This window comes from Palaemon carinicauda, chromosome 27, assembly GCF_036898095.1.
Source record: "Palaemon carinicauda isolate YSFRI2023 chromosome 27, ASM3689809v2, whole genome shotgun sequence".
Taxonomy (NCBI): domain Eukaryota; kingdom Metazoa; phylum Arthropoda; class Malacostraca; order Decapoda; family Palaemonidae; genus Palaemon; species Palaemon carinicauda.
Window position 1 is genome coordinate 62,030,493 of NC_090751.1, and position 17,500 is coordinate 62,047,992.

Sequence of the window (17,500 nt, forward strand, 5' to 3'; positions counted from 1 at the left end):
ACAAGATCTCTAACGCGACCGTGAAAAACGTGGCTGAATATGTAAAATAGGCCCATATTTCTCGAAAAGTAAGAAAGCTACCCAATCTAATCAAATTCCAGCGTAACAGATCTCCAGAACTTTCTTAATAAGCTTTGAATTACGGACGCATAGATGAAAGTGTACGTTACCCAATGACTCACTTTTTCGACACCGGGAGACAGGTGGCATTGATAATCGCCGTAAACCAAGTATATGACTTTTTCAGACCATTTCTTTATCATATTTTACATTGTCCGGATAATCTGTGATTAGTGATATTTTGAGAAGAATAATTCCCGAGGTTCCTAACGAGATATGTTGACATTATTACGAAAAATAATTATACTTATTGCAATACATAATACATCACTATAAAACAAGGGTAAATTTTCAGTATACCTATGAATTAGTTTTATTTACTTAATTCAACAATATTAGGTCACAGTTAAGATCGGTATGTTAATGTATTATGAAAGGATATTAGATAACATTCGTTCAATATATCAATTCTACGGACAAATGGTAGAATATTTCGTTATCCTCTATTAAAAGGATGATAACAACAATAACATTGAAACCAAGATCATTATATCAGTAAATTAAACAACTTTTATGCGTCCCAACAATCAAATATTAACGAAAAATTATTTCATTAAAAATATGATACCTATGACATCAAGACAAATAACTTCCTGTCTTGGATTACGTTACACTATTTACCATATAACAATTGTAGTAGGAATTATATAAACTATTTTAAGGTTTATCAAAGCTCTGTACAAGTATAAGTAACAAAATCTGATTGAAAACCAAATTGGTCAGGATATCTGCAAGAAAATGCTTCATAGATAAAACTGCACAACAGAATATTTCATAACTGTATTACCCATCATTCCATTTTTATTCTAATTACTTCAGCATATCTACATAAACAGTTATTTTACAAAATATTTGTATTAGAAATAGGAGCATAGAATTGGAATAGGTCTACGAGATAAGTGTTGAGCAAAAAGTGTACATTACGAAACAGTTGCCTTGGAGTCTAGGAATAAAGACATTTTAAAAGTGGAATATTCTGTGCCATTAGTACTTTGGGAACACCAGATAGATGTTAAATTACAGGATTATAGAAATTTTCTGGAATAAATATATGAATACTTTTTCACTGCACGGTCGCGGAATATAAATATATAATAAATAAGGTTTTGTGAATTGATAGAAGGTTTTTTTCATTCACTATCAAGTCTAACTGGGGTTTCAAGCATCGTAAGTCTACAGCAATGAGGGATAGGAGACTCGTTCACCTTTGCTGACATTTTTAAGTTTGTCATCACCGTAATCTAGAATATGTAAATATGTGAACCTTAATAATATTCATGTAGGAAAAAGACAAAAGGTACTGATAACATGATTTAAATGAAAAGATGGGGACCATAGACGATAGAATTGTTGATAACTCCTTTCAATATTTTGATTGTGATATTGTTTTGAGAAACAAGAGTGACTAATGAAAGATCTTTAGGGGGTCCAACAGATTAAAAGTTGGAACAATTGGGCCATACGAATAAAAGAAACATAGAGGAAAGGGATAACAGATGTCTCTATATGTGATGGAAAAAATGAACCATAATTGTCTATATAAATTACATACCCACATAGCCACTCACACACACACACACACACACACACACACATATATATATATATATATATATATATATATATATATATATATATATATATATATATATATATATATATATACACTGTATGTCACAGGCCTTGTATGAAAAATATGTATATGGTTTTATAAAGTGAGATCAATGACCTTTTAAAGAGTATTATGACTTTCATGAATTGTTATGCGGGATCACTGAACTCTGTTATAGGTGACGTGTCTTAAGCCGTATGGCAAAGGTATATTTCCATCACAGTAGAGATTTCCACAAATTCTATGAGTTCCAGCATATTGACAGAGTTATACTTCATTTACTCACTCAGAAGGGGGTCAGCATCAATCGTACGTTCCCAAGAACAATATGGTACTCGCCTGAAGAGTATCTAGCTGTGCACAGTGCATACACGAACCTTTAGTAATAAGGTGAAAAAACACACGTTCGGATTTCTCATTATCCGTCGACATGAGACACACACAAATATATATATATATATATATATATATATATATATATATATATATATATATATATATATATATATATATATATATATATATATATATAAACACACAACAACAACAACAACAGCAGCAAAAGCAGCCGTTTCTAGTCCACTGTAGGGCAAAGAGCGTAGACATATCTTCATTCATGTCGCCACTTTCATAACCACACTGGCCAGTGCGAATTGGTGATGACAGAAAATTTTCATCTGGTATCTAACAGCAAACCAACCTAGTATGGGTGACCCGGATTAGTACAGCTATGCTGATCATCATCTTTTCCTTCTTCCCCACTGTTATCCCTATATTAAGGGGTCGGTTGCCTGATACACCATCTTCAATTAATTTTATCATAGGCAACCTTTTCCACCAAACTTCTTCCCTAAATATCATCGCCTACCTTTTGATCATCTCCACCTAACAGGTTCCTCCCAAGCCCTCCCCTCACTCCCTCCCCACCATCCATCCTCAACACGTGCCCACACAATCTCAGTCGAGACACTCTTATCATCTGTGTAATCTTTATTTCACGTGTCTGCCATTCTTATTTCATCATTTTCCAATTTTTCAAACAGTGTTATTCCCATAATCCACATCAGCGTTCTCATATTTGTTCTATGAAGCTTTGCTTCCTCTTTACGTCTTAAAGCCCAAGTTTCTGATCCATACATTAACAATAGTCGTATTACTATGCTATAATTCTTGACTTTTATCTTGATTGGAATTTTGCGCATATCATCCCTGCTACCTCCCTCCCCTTTCCCCTAGCTGCTTTTATACTATTCTCAACTTCAGCCTTACATCCTTCCTCCTGATTTATAGTTGATTCCAAGTATCATGACGGTAAGCAAACCTTATTTTCACCACGTTAAGGAATCCCCACGCAGAAAGGTGTAGATATATATATATATATATATATATATATATATATATATATATATATATATATATATATATATATCTTAGATTTATTTCATAAATCATACACACTTAAGCACTGTATATCTAAATATACTGTATATCCCTATATATCTATATACAGCCGATTTTGTAAAAAAAAAAAAAAAAAAAAAAAAAAAAAAAAAAAAAAAAAAAAAAAAAAACCACAGAAGTTAATTTAACATGGCGGATATGATTAGGAAAACTTAAAGCCTTCATATTCTTTTTTTATAGACTCCCTGTAGATATGAATAGAAAGAGTTCTTAAACTCTCATTTCTTCTGAAATACGAGTATAACTCCTTAGAGATCGGGCGTCTAATTTAATTTCTTGAGAAAGTTTCAAGAATGTTGGCTCTCCAAAGGGAGTTAAAGTAAGATTGTGAAGATAAAAGATAAGCCTGAGGAATATTGTTTGGCTTTCAATCATTCTACAATTTACAACGAAAAGTAGATTTCTCTATCCTGTAGTCAAGGGAATTTTACGGGTGTTATAATCATCAACACGCTAAAGAAATACAAGAAAAACATACACTGAGAGAGAGAGAGAGAGAGAGAGAGAGAGAGAGAGAGAGAGAGAGAGAGAGAGAGAGAGAGAGAGAGAGAGAGAGAGAGAGAGAATTATGTCAGAAATGATTATGTCAGAAATTCCAATAGTGTATATATATACTGTATTTATATATACACATATATAATATTTATATATATATATATATATATATATATATATATATATATATATATATATAGATATATATATATATATATATATATATATATATATATATATATATATATATATATATATATATATATATACGCACACTTATTGTACGTATAAGCCATGGTTTATACTCGGAAATGAAAATATGGAAGTTGCATATGACGCAGGTCCAAATTAATATTTCTTTAGTTGACCGTAATAAAGTACGTAACTAATTGATAGCAAGAAAATTGTCACAACAACAGTGGGCTAAACATGTGAACACTTACATAAAAATAGCTCCTGTATGACAATGGGTTTTCGCATTATCAGTTCTATAATATTAAGACTATAGGAAAATTCTAAAATAACGTCAAAAACAATTATGGGGCCATATGGCTAAGAAAAATACATTGAAATTTCCTTTCTTTTAGTGTACAAATTTTCTGAGTAAGGACATTTGAAAATATCGAGAGTAATGAAATTAGGAAACTAAAGATTATCGGAAGATTCATTAAAGTTGAGACAAAAATACACCTTCATACTTCATGTTGATGTACACAAAAATCATCTGACTAGATGTCTCGAAGTTCGACTCAAGCGCATCACTATACTAAAATTACAAAATAAACACTCCAAAGACGATGGGATTGACGAGCACCCTTTAATAAAATAACAACCGATTCAGATGGATTAATTCGAATAAAGAGCATAGCTACATTTAACGCAGTGGCATCTCAAAAAATAATAACTAAAATTCATTCTAAACATTTAGCTACTAATATCTATGGCTCTATTACAACCTTCAAAGACAAAAACTTTGCAGCTACCATATTTTAGATTTACTCAAAGAACCAGGCCTGTTTAGAGCATCTACGAGTTCCCATTACTACAGTTCAACTTGAACCTTGAAATATAAACTGTTTTAATAACTGAGTATAATTGTTTCTTCTGAGTTAAGAGGACCTTCATCGTAAGGATGCTGTGTTTATTTCAAATACTGGATTAATCATAACCGTATCAATTGGATTTATGTATTTGGGCTTTATAGCCTGGCGCTGGGTCATGTGAGGTTATTCATCACCCGAAGGGTAAATGAGGGGGGGGGGGGGCGCCAGCCACTGCACTATGGAGTAAACGGTAAGAGGTTGGACAGCACACAATGAAATAGGAAGCGGAAAATATTTAACCTTTGAACAACTACCCAGATTTCAATGTTTTATAGAACAGCCTTTTCAAAACATATCAATATATATTACTAATTAGCCATATACGTTAACGGAGTTTTGCGGTATTTACCTTTCTTTAGAAAAGCCACGACCTCTGATATTCTCTCGTAAGTCTCTGTCACCATATTCCATTAATGCTGTCGTGCTTAATGCATTATGGCAGGAGTTGCCACGAGACCCAGCAGCAGACTTTCACAGTCTCCCCATAATCTAATTCAAGCCCTTAGGGTGTTAGGTGTTATAGACTCCGACACCGAACAAGTTACATCAACATGTGTCTGCACCTTTAAAGATCATCTCCATGCATCCGCTTCCTCTTTGGCCTTCTTTCTCCCTCTCATAAACGACTCTGCTGAAATCCTATATTGTTCTTCTCACTATTATGCTAATGAGTCTTTCTTACCCCTATTTTTATCCCAATGTTCCTCTAAACCTCTCTCTCTTCCCAACTGAAAGACGTCGGGTTGCAAACAGACCGCACATGACGGTATCATATAATGAAATACAAGACGACATCCCACTTGCTTGGCAGGCCTTCCTTATGAGGCCTGGGAAGTTCATAAATGTGTATTTGTTTTTCCAATTAGTTTTTTTCATTATCATCTTTGCCTTAATGTAGAATTGCGACTTAATCAAATACAAAAGTATTATTACAATTGTCTTTAACGAAACACGGTCTGGGCATTTAATGAATCTCCATTTAACCCTTATGTTTAGATACGATGTGCTGAATTGTTTTCACCCTAATAACTCTAATCATAATCCATTATCAGAAAGATAAAAACCGAGTTTCACCCCTTAATTCATCCAGGTTTACGTTGGGTAATGCACATGAGGGGAGTGCCTATAAACATTGTTGATCTTACCAGTGAACCCATATCAGAACACTTAATTTGAAAATCAGTAATAAAACATTATTATCGTTTTGCCATTTCCTGTAATCAATGGTTCGGCCTTTTCACTTTCCGTAAGCATTTATGCCTTTATTCATCCAAGGTATTTCTGTAATATAGTGACGCAAAAAAGTACCGAAGCTGGTTTTCAACCTTATCTATATATTCCTGAATGTTTGGGAATAATTCTTAGTATATTATTTTAGTTGGGGTCTATCGCAAAAACTAAAGAATAAACTCATATCACAGAATTTTGAAAACCTGACCAATAATATATGCCTGATACAAGTATGAATGCAAATGAATGCTGAAGGTCAATAGTAAGCACCATGGTACCGTGATGTTCTCATTGTTTCCATTACTAAGTCTTCATTAAATGTATCACATATGTGGACAATGGGTATCTTTGAGGAAAGAGGGTTGATGTAACACAAGAATAATTAAAACTTTTTTAAATATAAAAATACTTCAAGTACGAGAGCGAGATTTTAACTCTTACTACAAGTATTCATAGAATAATCAAAACGAATTTCAGAATTGACTTTGCTATTAGCGAAATTCTATCCTGATTATTGAGAAGATAAAGTGAAAAGTTAGTTAGGTGAGAATGTAATCAATGAGACACGTTTATCAAATGGGATCATTTGACGGAAAGATACTACAATCTGAATTGAAATGAGATTTACAATATCTGAATTCACATTGAAATATGATTTACGATTGTTTATTACTGTAATATAAAAATATAATTCATCGTTGCTGACCTCACCATTACTTAGAAACTACGAAACTCGCTATGGTAGATAATTTCAGATTGAATCAAATTTTATCAAAATCAGTAAGTAAAAGTAAATTTGCTCACGACAGTCTTATCAATCATAGATATCCAAGAGAAAGTATCAGGACTGAATTGACCGAAGTTTACTGTTGTCCAAGGTTTGATTAAGTTCAATAAACACAATGACCCACCTGAATCAAGAGACAGGGTTAATCGACTGGACAGAGACTCAAGTCTCCTGCATCAACCAAGAGACTTACAAGAATTAAAGCTCGGGATCTGTGCCTTGTCTTTTATGTCCTTCGGTGACACAGAGGAAATCCGAAGGATGTTGGAGGGAGACATTAATCAAGAAACTTCCCTGTTTCCTTTCATCCAACCAGAAAACACAACAGCGAGTGGAAACACGACTTATGAATGGGACGTCCTTCGAGTCTTTAAGAAATGGAAACCTTTTCTAAGGCCACAGCTGAGTAAACCACAATAAACAAAAGAGGTAATAACAAGAGCCCATAGCACCGCTGCGAACAATAGGACTCACGGGAACTGTTCGATTTACTTTAGAAAATATGAATGCAAGACCATGATCTCTTCATAAGAATATTCAAGACTCTTGTTGGGGACATCAAGAGTTTACTGATGCATTTCAATATTGTAAATAGGAACTCTGAAAAAATCGGAGAAATAACTTTAGGAGAAAATGATATAGTTATAAAGTTTACAAAATTTTCTAAGTAAACAAAATAACACGTTCTTCAAAGAGGCTACCCAAAAAAACTACAACATGGAAAAGACTTAATTTTCATCAGAGAAGGATAAAAATTAATAATTTAATAAATTCTTAAGCTCAGGGGGAATTTTGTGAAGCCACGCCCAACGTAAAAGCCAGCCAAACAGCATTCACGTTTCTGACTTATCGGATTCAAAGTTATAACTTCGGTATAAAAAGGAGTTTCCTTCTTTTTTTACAGCCTTGTGCATATTTAATAAAATAGGAACTTAACTTGTCAAAATAGGCCTAACCCACATGTTTTCTTAGGGGAGAGGTAGAGGTGGGTGAGATGTCGTTCCCAGCGGACAGGCTTTGGAGATTTATAAATTTCAAAAGGAAATTCATAGTTGAGAACTAGGTTTCCATCTTACACGAAAACTGAAACTTTCTACTACATACCAACTTTGAAAAGTCAACACGAAGGAGGCAAAATGACGTGATGTTTTTTTTTTTTAGTTCAATCTGGGCAAATACAGCAAAGGAGAAATATAATGAAGGGAGAGTTTGTTGAAAATCAAGTAAAAATACACACACTTTACGAACTTAAGGACCGCAATCGTTTCGAGCATGGGAGTTTTTAGTAGAAACAAAGTCAAGAATGAATATAGAAGAACATTAACAAAACATATTTTCAAATATTTCTAGAAATAACAAATGCCTTTAAAAAGTCCCTAAAAATTAACTGACGGAGAATCTCTAAAATTTTTAGAATAAAGACTAAAATGATATTGTCATTAGAACTACTACAATAAAATATAACAAAGATTAATAAAAAAAATACCAATAAGAAACCCACTATTAGTCTAACAAACACCTCGAATGTAAATAAAGTAAGAAACAAACGAACATTTCGTATCAGAAGTCACGGAAGCACCACAATACCACTATGCCTGGAGAGGCTTACTCGAAACGCTCAAAGGATAAGACTGAGAAAAAGTAAATACGAGAGAGTGATAAGAAATTCTGGATCCCTTTCTTTATCCTTTCATTGGAAAATCGACAGGAGTTCTATGCTCCTTAGATAAACCCCAACAAAAGGATCACTACTGGTACTGGACGCAAATAGAACGCCAGGGTTTCAAAAAAGCCATCAAAACCGGAGCATCCACTCTCGCCGTAATGCATTAAAGGATACGATATTATAATGCTGATGTGAAAAGGCAACGGCTTATGTTTCATTTCTGCCTCCAACATTTACTTCCATTTCAGCAGAGAGAGAGAGAGAGAGAGAGAGAGAGAGAGAGAGAGAGAGAGAGAGAATTTCGACTAGTTTCAATATGACTAAATTCAAGAGCATATGATTTAAATTGTATCCGCAATGTACAAGGAAAATCAAAAGAAAATTATCATGGGCTATATGGATATGAGACAAATGAAATCCAACGGATGTCTTTGGGAATTATTTTGCAAGTGCACTTTTTTACCATTTTTCACTAATATAATTATTCTAGCTTTTCATCAATAGCCAGTTTTTTAATAGAGTAAAACTATTTTCTAAATGGCTTTTACAATGAAATGAACCCTCTTTGTGCAGAAAATTAGACATGATTGGTTTAATACTTTCGTTTTCAGTCCATTTATTATTTTAACAAGCAGTGGTACCTATCAATCTATTTCTCTCTGTATAAAACATTTTTCCCCATTTTCGAATATATTCAGATCATGTTACCAAAGGGAAATTTATGACAAACATGTATGGAGATTTAATTTTATTTGTAAATATGAATATTATTTTGATAAGCCTTTTGTTAGGATGTACTCGAGGCATGTGGAGGCACACAAACAAACGCACACAATCATATACGAGTATATACAAATATATATATATATATATATATATATATATATATATATATATATATATATACATATATATATACATATACATACACACACCATATGTACACATATAGTATATACACATACAGTATATATGGGTGTGTAGAAATCCTCACAGCCCAAACATGATAAGCATTTTATATATATATATATATATATATATATATATATATATATATATATATGATAAATTATGCACATTTAGACGTGTTTTTCATATTCAAATAAGCCAAGTGGCTTAGTCACTGTCTATACAAGCTTGCCGACCAGGGTTCGATTCCCGGCCGGACCCAAGCTCTTGTCTTTGCGTGATTTCGCCTGGGGCTCTGATCCCAGGTCGTTAAGAGAATCCAGACATTAATGTATCAAAAATATATATGGCTTATTTGAATATATATATATATATATATATATATATATATATACTTGACCTTTGTGTGAGAAGGTACAGTAGGCAAATTGATTATTTATGAAATTTTCTTGTTTAGGAATATCACGTATAAAACCTCGTATATATCTGAAATATCTTAAAGACACACTGAAACCGGATCCAAGAGGAAGAGAATCATCAAGACTAATCGGAAGTTAAGTTCACACAGACAGTTACGCCCAGACACAGGTCCCCAGCAACCAAACCAAGTTCGTGGAGAGTTCGATGAGGTTTGGGTGTTAACGAATTAACGGACCTAGGAATTCAATGCTGGACCTATATAAACTGTATATATATATATATATATATATATATATATATATATGTATATATATATATATATATATATATAATATATTATATATATATATATATATATATATATATGTATTTATATGTATATAAGCATCTATAAATCATTAGGGAAAAGTTCTAATTCTATTTCTTTTATAGTTTATAAATATCAACAATAAAATCAAGTTGGAAAAGGGTACTGTATATTAAAAAAGAAAAGGCATAATGGGTAATCTCCAATTACCTTTGAAACAAAACAAAAAAACATATATTTATGGAAGTATATGCACGCACATACACACACACACACACACACACACACATATATATATATATATATATATATATTATATATATATATATCCACAAGCATATGTGAATATATGAAAGTGTACGCGTTATCTACATAGATAAGCACACAATAAAAAGAATTTATCAAAATTGTGTTAAATGATAAATCAGAATCCAACATGTTGCAAAAGAAGAAAGAAATTAAAGAGATAGAAATTAGAGAGACAGAGGGAAAACTTCATCTGGAATGAATAGTCTAGACTCTAGACTCTAGAAAAACATCAGGACGAAAAGTGCTTATATGAAGAATCAAAAAATTTCCCAAACCAGACAAACCATGGGTTTAAAAAACTCTCTCTCTCTCTCTCTCTCTCTCTCTCTCTCTCTCTCTCTCGAGAGAGAGAGAGAGAGAGAGAGAGAGAGAGAGAGAGAGAGACTCGAAATAAACATCTAAACTTGAATCAAATGGTTCAACAAATAACAACTAAAAACCCTCGGGATTAGTCCCCTGACTTTAAACACTGATAAAAACCATCTTTTTATCCTGAAAAACGACATGAAGCTAACCTCCAAAACGGCTCATTTACGATGGAAAGGGGGAGGGGGGGTTGCCACGCATTAGGTTGGGGGGAGTAAATAGTCAGGGAAGGGGGTCACGACTGTTAGAGTTCTCTTGGAGGCCGGCAGGATGTGGTGAGGAGGGAGATAGTGGAGAGGGAAGTGGAGGGGACATTGGCTTCAGGAGCTGCAGCAGCAGCAGGAGGACTTCCAACAGAGCAATAGACGAAAAGTTTCGATGATTCGAAATGACTTGCCGCAGCAGAGCACCCACCGCCAATAGCCTCTCTCTGAACAAAAAAGGAAGAGGGAAATTTTTAAAATATAAAAACGAGAGGGAAAAGAGGAAAAGTTTTCCTTTGGCACCGATGCCCCATGTCAAAATAAATCTGGCTACAGCTTGGTATACTTACAAGGTCGATGAAAAGTCTTTCCTTCTCTTTCCGTCCAAAGGGCGTATTTCCAATATGAATGTAAAGAAAGGAAGTCAGACACGACAGCCATGGCCTGCAAAGGAAAAAAAAATACCCAAAAGTGATTATACGAATGATTTCAGAGGGCACCTAATACACATACATTTGTGTAATCCGGGTGTATGCAAGTCCGTAAGCATATGGTTAAAAATATTCATAAATGAGATGTAGAAATAAAAAAGACAAATCTTATTCAAACCTACTTATTAATACATTATTCTTTTTAAATCAAGTTATTTGACCATACTGTACCTTACATATGTAAATAAATGTACGAGCACACGTCCATTTTTGTAGAGAGAAATGGGTATCCCATTTAAATTATTCTTATTACCCAATGCGTTTACAGCAGATATTGTGTGAACGTACCAATAACTTGATTTTTTCCCCAGTGATTTGGTTATTTCATTCAATAAGTGGAATCTCTAGAGACGTATAAAGTTCGTTTACATGAAATATTTCATTATAATGGGTGAGATTGCACACCTTCGTCTGTTCCACTTCAGTGTGCAAAGTGATCAATTCATCATTACAGGCCACCATTTCCCGGATGCATAAACTATTGGGAACATACGTCCCGTAATATCAGTGTTTTGTTGCATTAATGCTACTTTCTTCAAAAACAATAACGGGTAACTACTCAATTTGTACTGGCATCCGCATAACAAATAATTCCCTCCTAATTCAAAGTCTATAATGTTGTTAACTGACATTCTGTCGAAAGTAAAATGTATGAAATTATAGACAAAATTCCATGTACCTGCTGCCTGTGTATAATCATAATTATTCGAAAAAGTTACTCATTCTCTGCACCTAAATTATTCTAAATATCCTGAGAGTAGGATGAAACAAAAGTAATATAATTTCTGACAGTAAAAAGAAAACGATTGCCAAGCAACATGGTCATAAAGTCAAGGGACCAGAGAACCATTAACCATCAGGAGTTCATCCCAACATTGGCATGTTTTGAATATACTCCCAGATTTTACATTGTCAGATAGCAATTGTCATTATGGCAGCCGGCCACTGCAGGGATGGCTGATTATATTAACATACCTTGTTAGCTACGATGAACCCAGAGAAACTAATTTGTCCAATACTGGCCAAACTTTGTTTGTACATTTCCTTTATTGGCCACCTTTATTTAGAAACATTATAATAGAATCAACAATTCCCCAGTAACAAAGTTAATTTAAAACATGGCAATTAAACTTGGAAAGCCAGATCCTCCATCATAATCTAAACAATTACTTGATATTAAAACAGCTCGATACACAAATACATGTTTGTGAGAGAGAGAGAGAGAGAGAGAGAGAGAGAGAGAGAGAGAGAGAGAGAGAGAGAGAGAGAGAGAGAGAGACCTTTTATTATACAGAATTGACCCCTAAATGTCATGTGACGCAGATCGCGTGGCCTCGGTATAGGTAGCAAGAGGGTGCACCAGTGAGGTTAGAATCCCTTTAATCATTATTTGCGTCACCATTTTAGTCTTTTGGATATCTATCTTTGGATCCTTGGTTTTTAACAATATTCATTGTTAGAAAAGGTGATAATTTTTATAACATGGGACATTACATAATTTTTTCAGGCTTACAAACTTGTAAACTTTTTTGGATGAAGTCACATATCTTTTTGTACTTGTATTCGATATATACATAATAGAAATTAAAAAAAAAAAAAGTTTCATGACAGAAATGGTGAGAAAACTATAAATATAATATACTAGGAATCTTAAACTAGGAAGGCTGAGAAAGTCTACTATATCTATGTTTTGACAGGAGGTGATGGCTTGTATACAGGTCAAAAGGTCTTTGAACGCGTACGGAGAGGCTCAGAGAGTAGAGTAGGAGACTGGCAGTCTTCGCTGCCTTCATAATTTGGTGCCTTTTAGCTACCTTTGCTTCGTGTGGCGGAAGATTACTCTTTGTTGGTGCCTACTTACTGCGCTACAGAAAACAGAAAATTATTGCGTAGTGCCAAAATATAAATTTATATAAATCACCTTTTTTCTCTATTTGAGTTTGGGCTGACATATCGAAATCGGAAAAAAAAACCTTTAAGAGAAGTATGTGGGGGGAAATTAATGAAAGAAAATCAATTGGTGATATCCTAAAATGAGCTTCTTATACAATGCGGTATTTAGTTACAATACAAAATTATCATGGACACCCTCTCTCCCTATAAAGATATACATGATAAAAATGATAGCGAAGTAAAAAGACTTGGTCATTCAATAAGGAGCCTGAAATCCTCATAAACCAAGAATGCTTTAATTAATGCAAGCAAAATACGTATACCTAAATAATGTAACATGCACATAGGGGCTGTAGAGATTAGAGATTCAAACAGGGACGGTAAAACCACAATTGAGTAAAGAACTAAAGCTTAAACAGGGTAAGAAAACCTCGTTATATCATTCATCTGAATAAGCACAGTTAATAATTCTCCTCAAATACATGTAATGCTTTATGATGTTACTCAACAAAAATCAACCCTATGAATTATGATGAAGAGTAACCCATTAATGATATATAAATACATCCATAGGGTTTAATTGGCTTCGTAAAATCTACCTGGCTGCGTGGATTACGTGTTTGATATCATTATTAGCTACTTAATTTTATTGATTTGGTACATATACACGCTAAATGCAGAACTAAATTTACATCTAATCAGGGCCACGGTAATTAATAAGACTTGAATTCAACACATGTTCAATTAGTTAGGCTATTAGAAACATGATTTAAAAGTATATCTGTAATATACGTTACTAACATTGCTAACAGTTCGTATGCTTAGGTCATAGTCAGTTTAGACTGAAAAATAAGTTAATCTATAATAATATCAAAGGAACAACAAATACAACGAATGACGCTCTAATATTAATTACGATTAGTATCAGACACGAGGACCAACAACTCAATCTCGCAATTCCACAATTGAATTTAATGATACATTCGTTACTTGCGAATATAAAAGCGAAATCAAAACCCTGTTTGTGACCTAACATTACTTGTATTATTTACAAATATGTAAAACTGCTTTCTGTTAATCACTAATAAATGTAACAACTGAAATGATGGCTGTTTAACTTTACTGTTAGGTAATTGCAGCATGCATTAATTTATACGTACAAAAAATACAAACGAAATATTTATTGCAGGAGTTTAATTAACATTTCTGACGGCTCAACTACAGGTTTCTGTTTCTTAGCTAACACCATTCTCTCACAAATGCCAACGAATAAAGCTATCAAATTAAAACATTATGCTACAATCTGCACATTACCTGAACTACATTGAAAATTAAAAGAATAAAAACTGAACCTAATGATGTTAACGGAATTTGCATCAGATTAAAATAAGAATAAGTAGACGATAATTTCCTTCAGAGATATCAAGTTAATCAGATACTTGGAGCAGCAGTTACTGGTAAGCATCTACAGTATATATAACTTGTAAATCATAAATTATACGCACTTTATATGGCCGGTGTTCAATTACAATAATGGAAAAGATAAGCATTCTCTCTCTCTCTCTCTCTCTCTCTCTCTCTCTCTCTCTCTCTCTCTCTCTCTCTCTCTCTCTCTCTTGCAGTGGACTAGAAACAACTGCATTTGCTGTTGTGTTTAAATATATATGTCCTTAGTCGTGTATGGGGTTTGGTTATCTTCATCACTACGCTGGCCGCTGCGGATTGGTGATGGTGGGAGACTGATTAAACTAAAAACCATCTGTCATAATCCTAATTTTGACGCTTCTACACCATAACTTCCAAATCAAGCGTAGCAGAAGAAAAGCGGATAATTGTACAAGTTTTATCCATGCCATCCTATTTTGAAGGAGTTCTAACGGTGTTTGGAATCCAGACACTTGTTATGTCAGACGCCAACTCAAAGCTCACTTTATGTAAAATAGCGCTTTGATTCCAACAAAACAGCAAACAAAATAAAGCGACACTGGAGTCACTTCAAAAGAATTGGAAGCCAACCAAAAATACTCCAGGAAAGGAGACTTACATACAGACTTACAAATGTATTTCTACTTTTTCACTCCTTTTTTGGTGTGATGTCTTATTCTAAATCCTTGGCAAACCATTCCTCATTTTTCAACATTCTTCCGCATCATGTAACAGAAAAGAGAAATAAAAACAGGAAGGGCGAGCCGAAAGAGAGCCTGCTGCACATACTGACCCCATAACCAGCAGGGAAATGCACTGTGAAAATAGTCAAAATATTTAGTTCATTTCTCGCTTAGATATTGATATCCTTTCGAAGAAATCACTTTGGCATTGTTTTTCATTGGTTGATTGCAAACGCAAAGTCGTTAAGGAGACAAAGCAGCTGTCGTTTCCCCCCAACGAATGACTCTCTTTCTCTCTCGCACACACACCCACTCAGCTTAGATGAGATTTTGTGTCGATGTTTACTCACTTCATTAAACAATGTCAGTGGAAAATGTTTCAACACCTAAAAACACTCATAATACAGTTTATTTAGCTGAAGTAACACCAATCTTGCCATCATATTGACAATGCATTGAAAAAGAAAAAAAAAATATATAGAAATTGGGGGTGGTAGTGGGGGCAAAGAAGGAGGGTAAATAAAATATATCAATCACTTACATGTTTACAATTGGAATTTTCTTTTGGATTCGCAGATGCCACCGGGGACATGCTTCGAGGGGTCGATGTCCCTCTTTATACATTCGCCGGAGGTCAAGCCACTCTAAGCTGCTCCTACAACCTAACTTCAACTCGCTTGTATTCACTAAAGTGGTACCACAACGGTACAGAGTTCTATCGCTATGTTCCAACGGAACGCAATACGCCCATCAACATCAAGCCCAGCCACAAATTCACCGTTACGGTAAGTTTATAAATAATAGTAATGTAGGGAATCAGAAAATAATTACCTATAATCTTCTAATAACTGGAGGTAACGAATTATCCTACAGGCCCACTTATAGACACATGTTTCGAACTACAATTACTCCTATGCTATCAAGTCGTTTTGTATTTATTGTACTTTACTTATGTCCTCCCAACAGGATTTTCTAATCTTGAAATGTAATCTTCCATTGGTATTCTTCAACAATTTCATAATATAATCTAGTCAGGATCACTAAAAAAAAAATAGAGGGGCACTCTGTAGAGCGCAAACTTCCGCCAGGGCAGCTTATTCCTCGGGCTTTGGACTGATTTTGGACATTATGCCCGTCCATGACCTTGACCTTTGACCTTCCAAAATTTAGTAATTTTAAGCTCTTTACATGACAGTTTAAAATCCATGTAAGTTTCATTACTTTACTATCAAAATTGTGGCCGAATGGTTGATGACTGAAATTTGACCTCTTGCTTGACCTTGACCTTAGACTCGACCTTAATATGTATTAATTGCCGTGGATTTTCATACACTCAATTATGAACCAATTTTTAAATCTCTGTGACAACGATGTCCAAACTTATCGCTGATTACGTGAATTGGACATTTTGCTCGATCGTGACCTTGATCTTTGCCCTGGACCTTCCAAACATAATCATTTCATGCTTTTTTGCATAAGAGTTAATCCGTGCAAGTTTCATTACTCTACGATTAAAATTGTGGCCAAAAGACTCTTCACAAACGAACACACACACTCACTCACAAACAGGTGGTAAAACATATATAATCTTAGAGGATACGTCGAGCTAATATTGATGAAAATCCTAGTCCTTCCACTTCATCTACTTCAGCACCTGTGACTTTCTACTATATTAAACTCTCTCTCTCTCTCTCTCTCTCTCTCTCTCTCTCTCTCTCTCTCTCTCTGACACACATTATATATATATATGTATATATATTATGTATACTATTTATACATACATATATATAAATATATATATATATATATATATATATGTTTATTATATATATATATATATATATATATATATATATACTATATATATATAAATATATATATGATATATATATATATATATATATATATATATATATATATATTAATATATATATATATTAATATATATATGATATATATATATATATACATATATATATATATATATATATATATATATATATATATATATATATATATA

General features: G+C 33.7%; 1 protein-coding gene across 1 annotated transcript in view; it reads left to right on the plus strand.

Moving 5' to 3' along the window:
- LOC137621203 (uncharacterized) overlaps nt 1–17,500 on the plus strand; it is a 651,645-nt gene that overhangs the window by 127,955 nt on the left and 506,190 nt on the right. Inside the window, exon 2 of the mRNA XM_068351610.1 lies at nt 16,057–16,265. Coding sequence (XP_068207711.1) covers nt 16,057–16,265 — 209 coding nt within the window. The remainder of the gene's footprint in view (nt 1–16,056; nt 16,266–17,500) is intronic.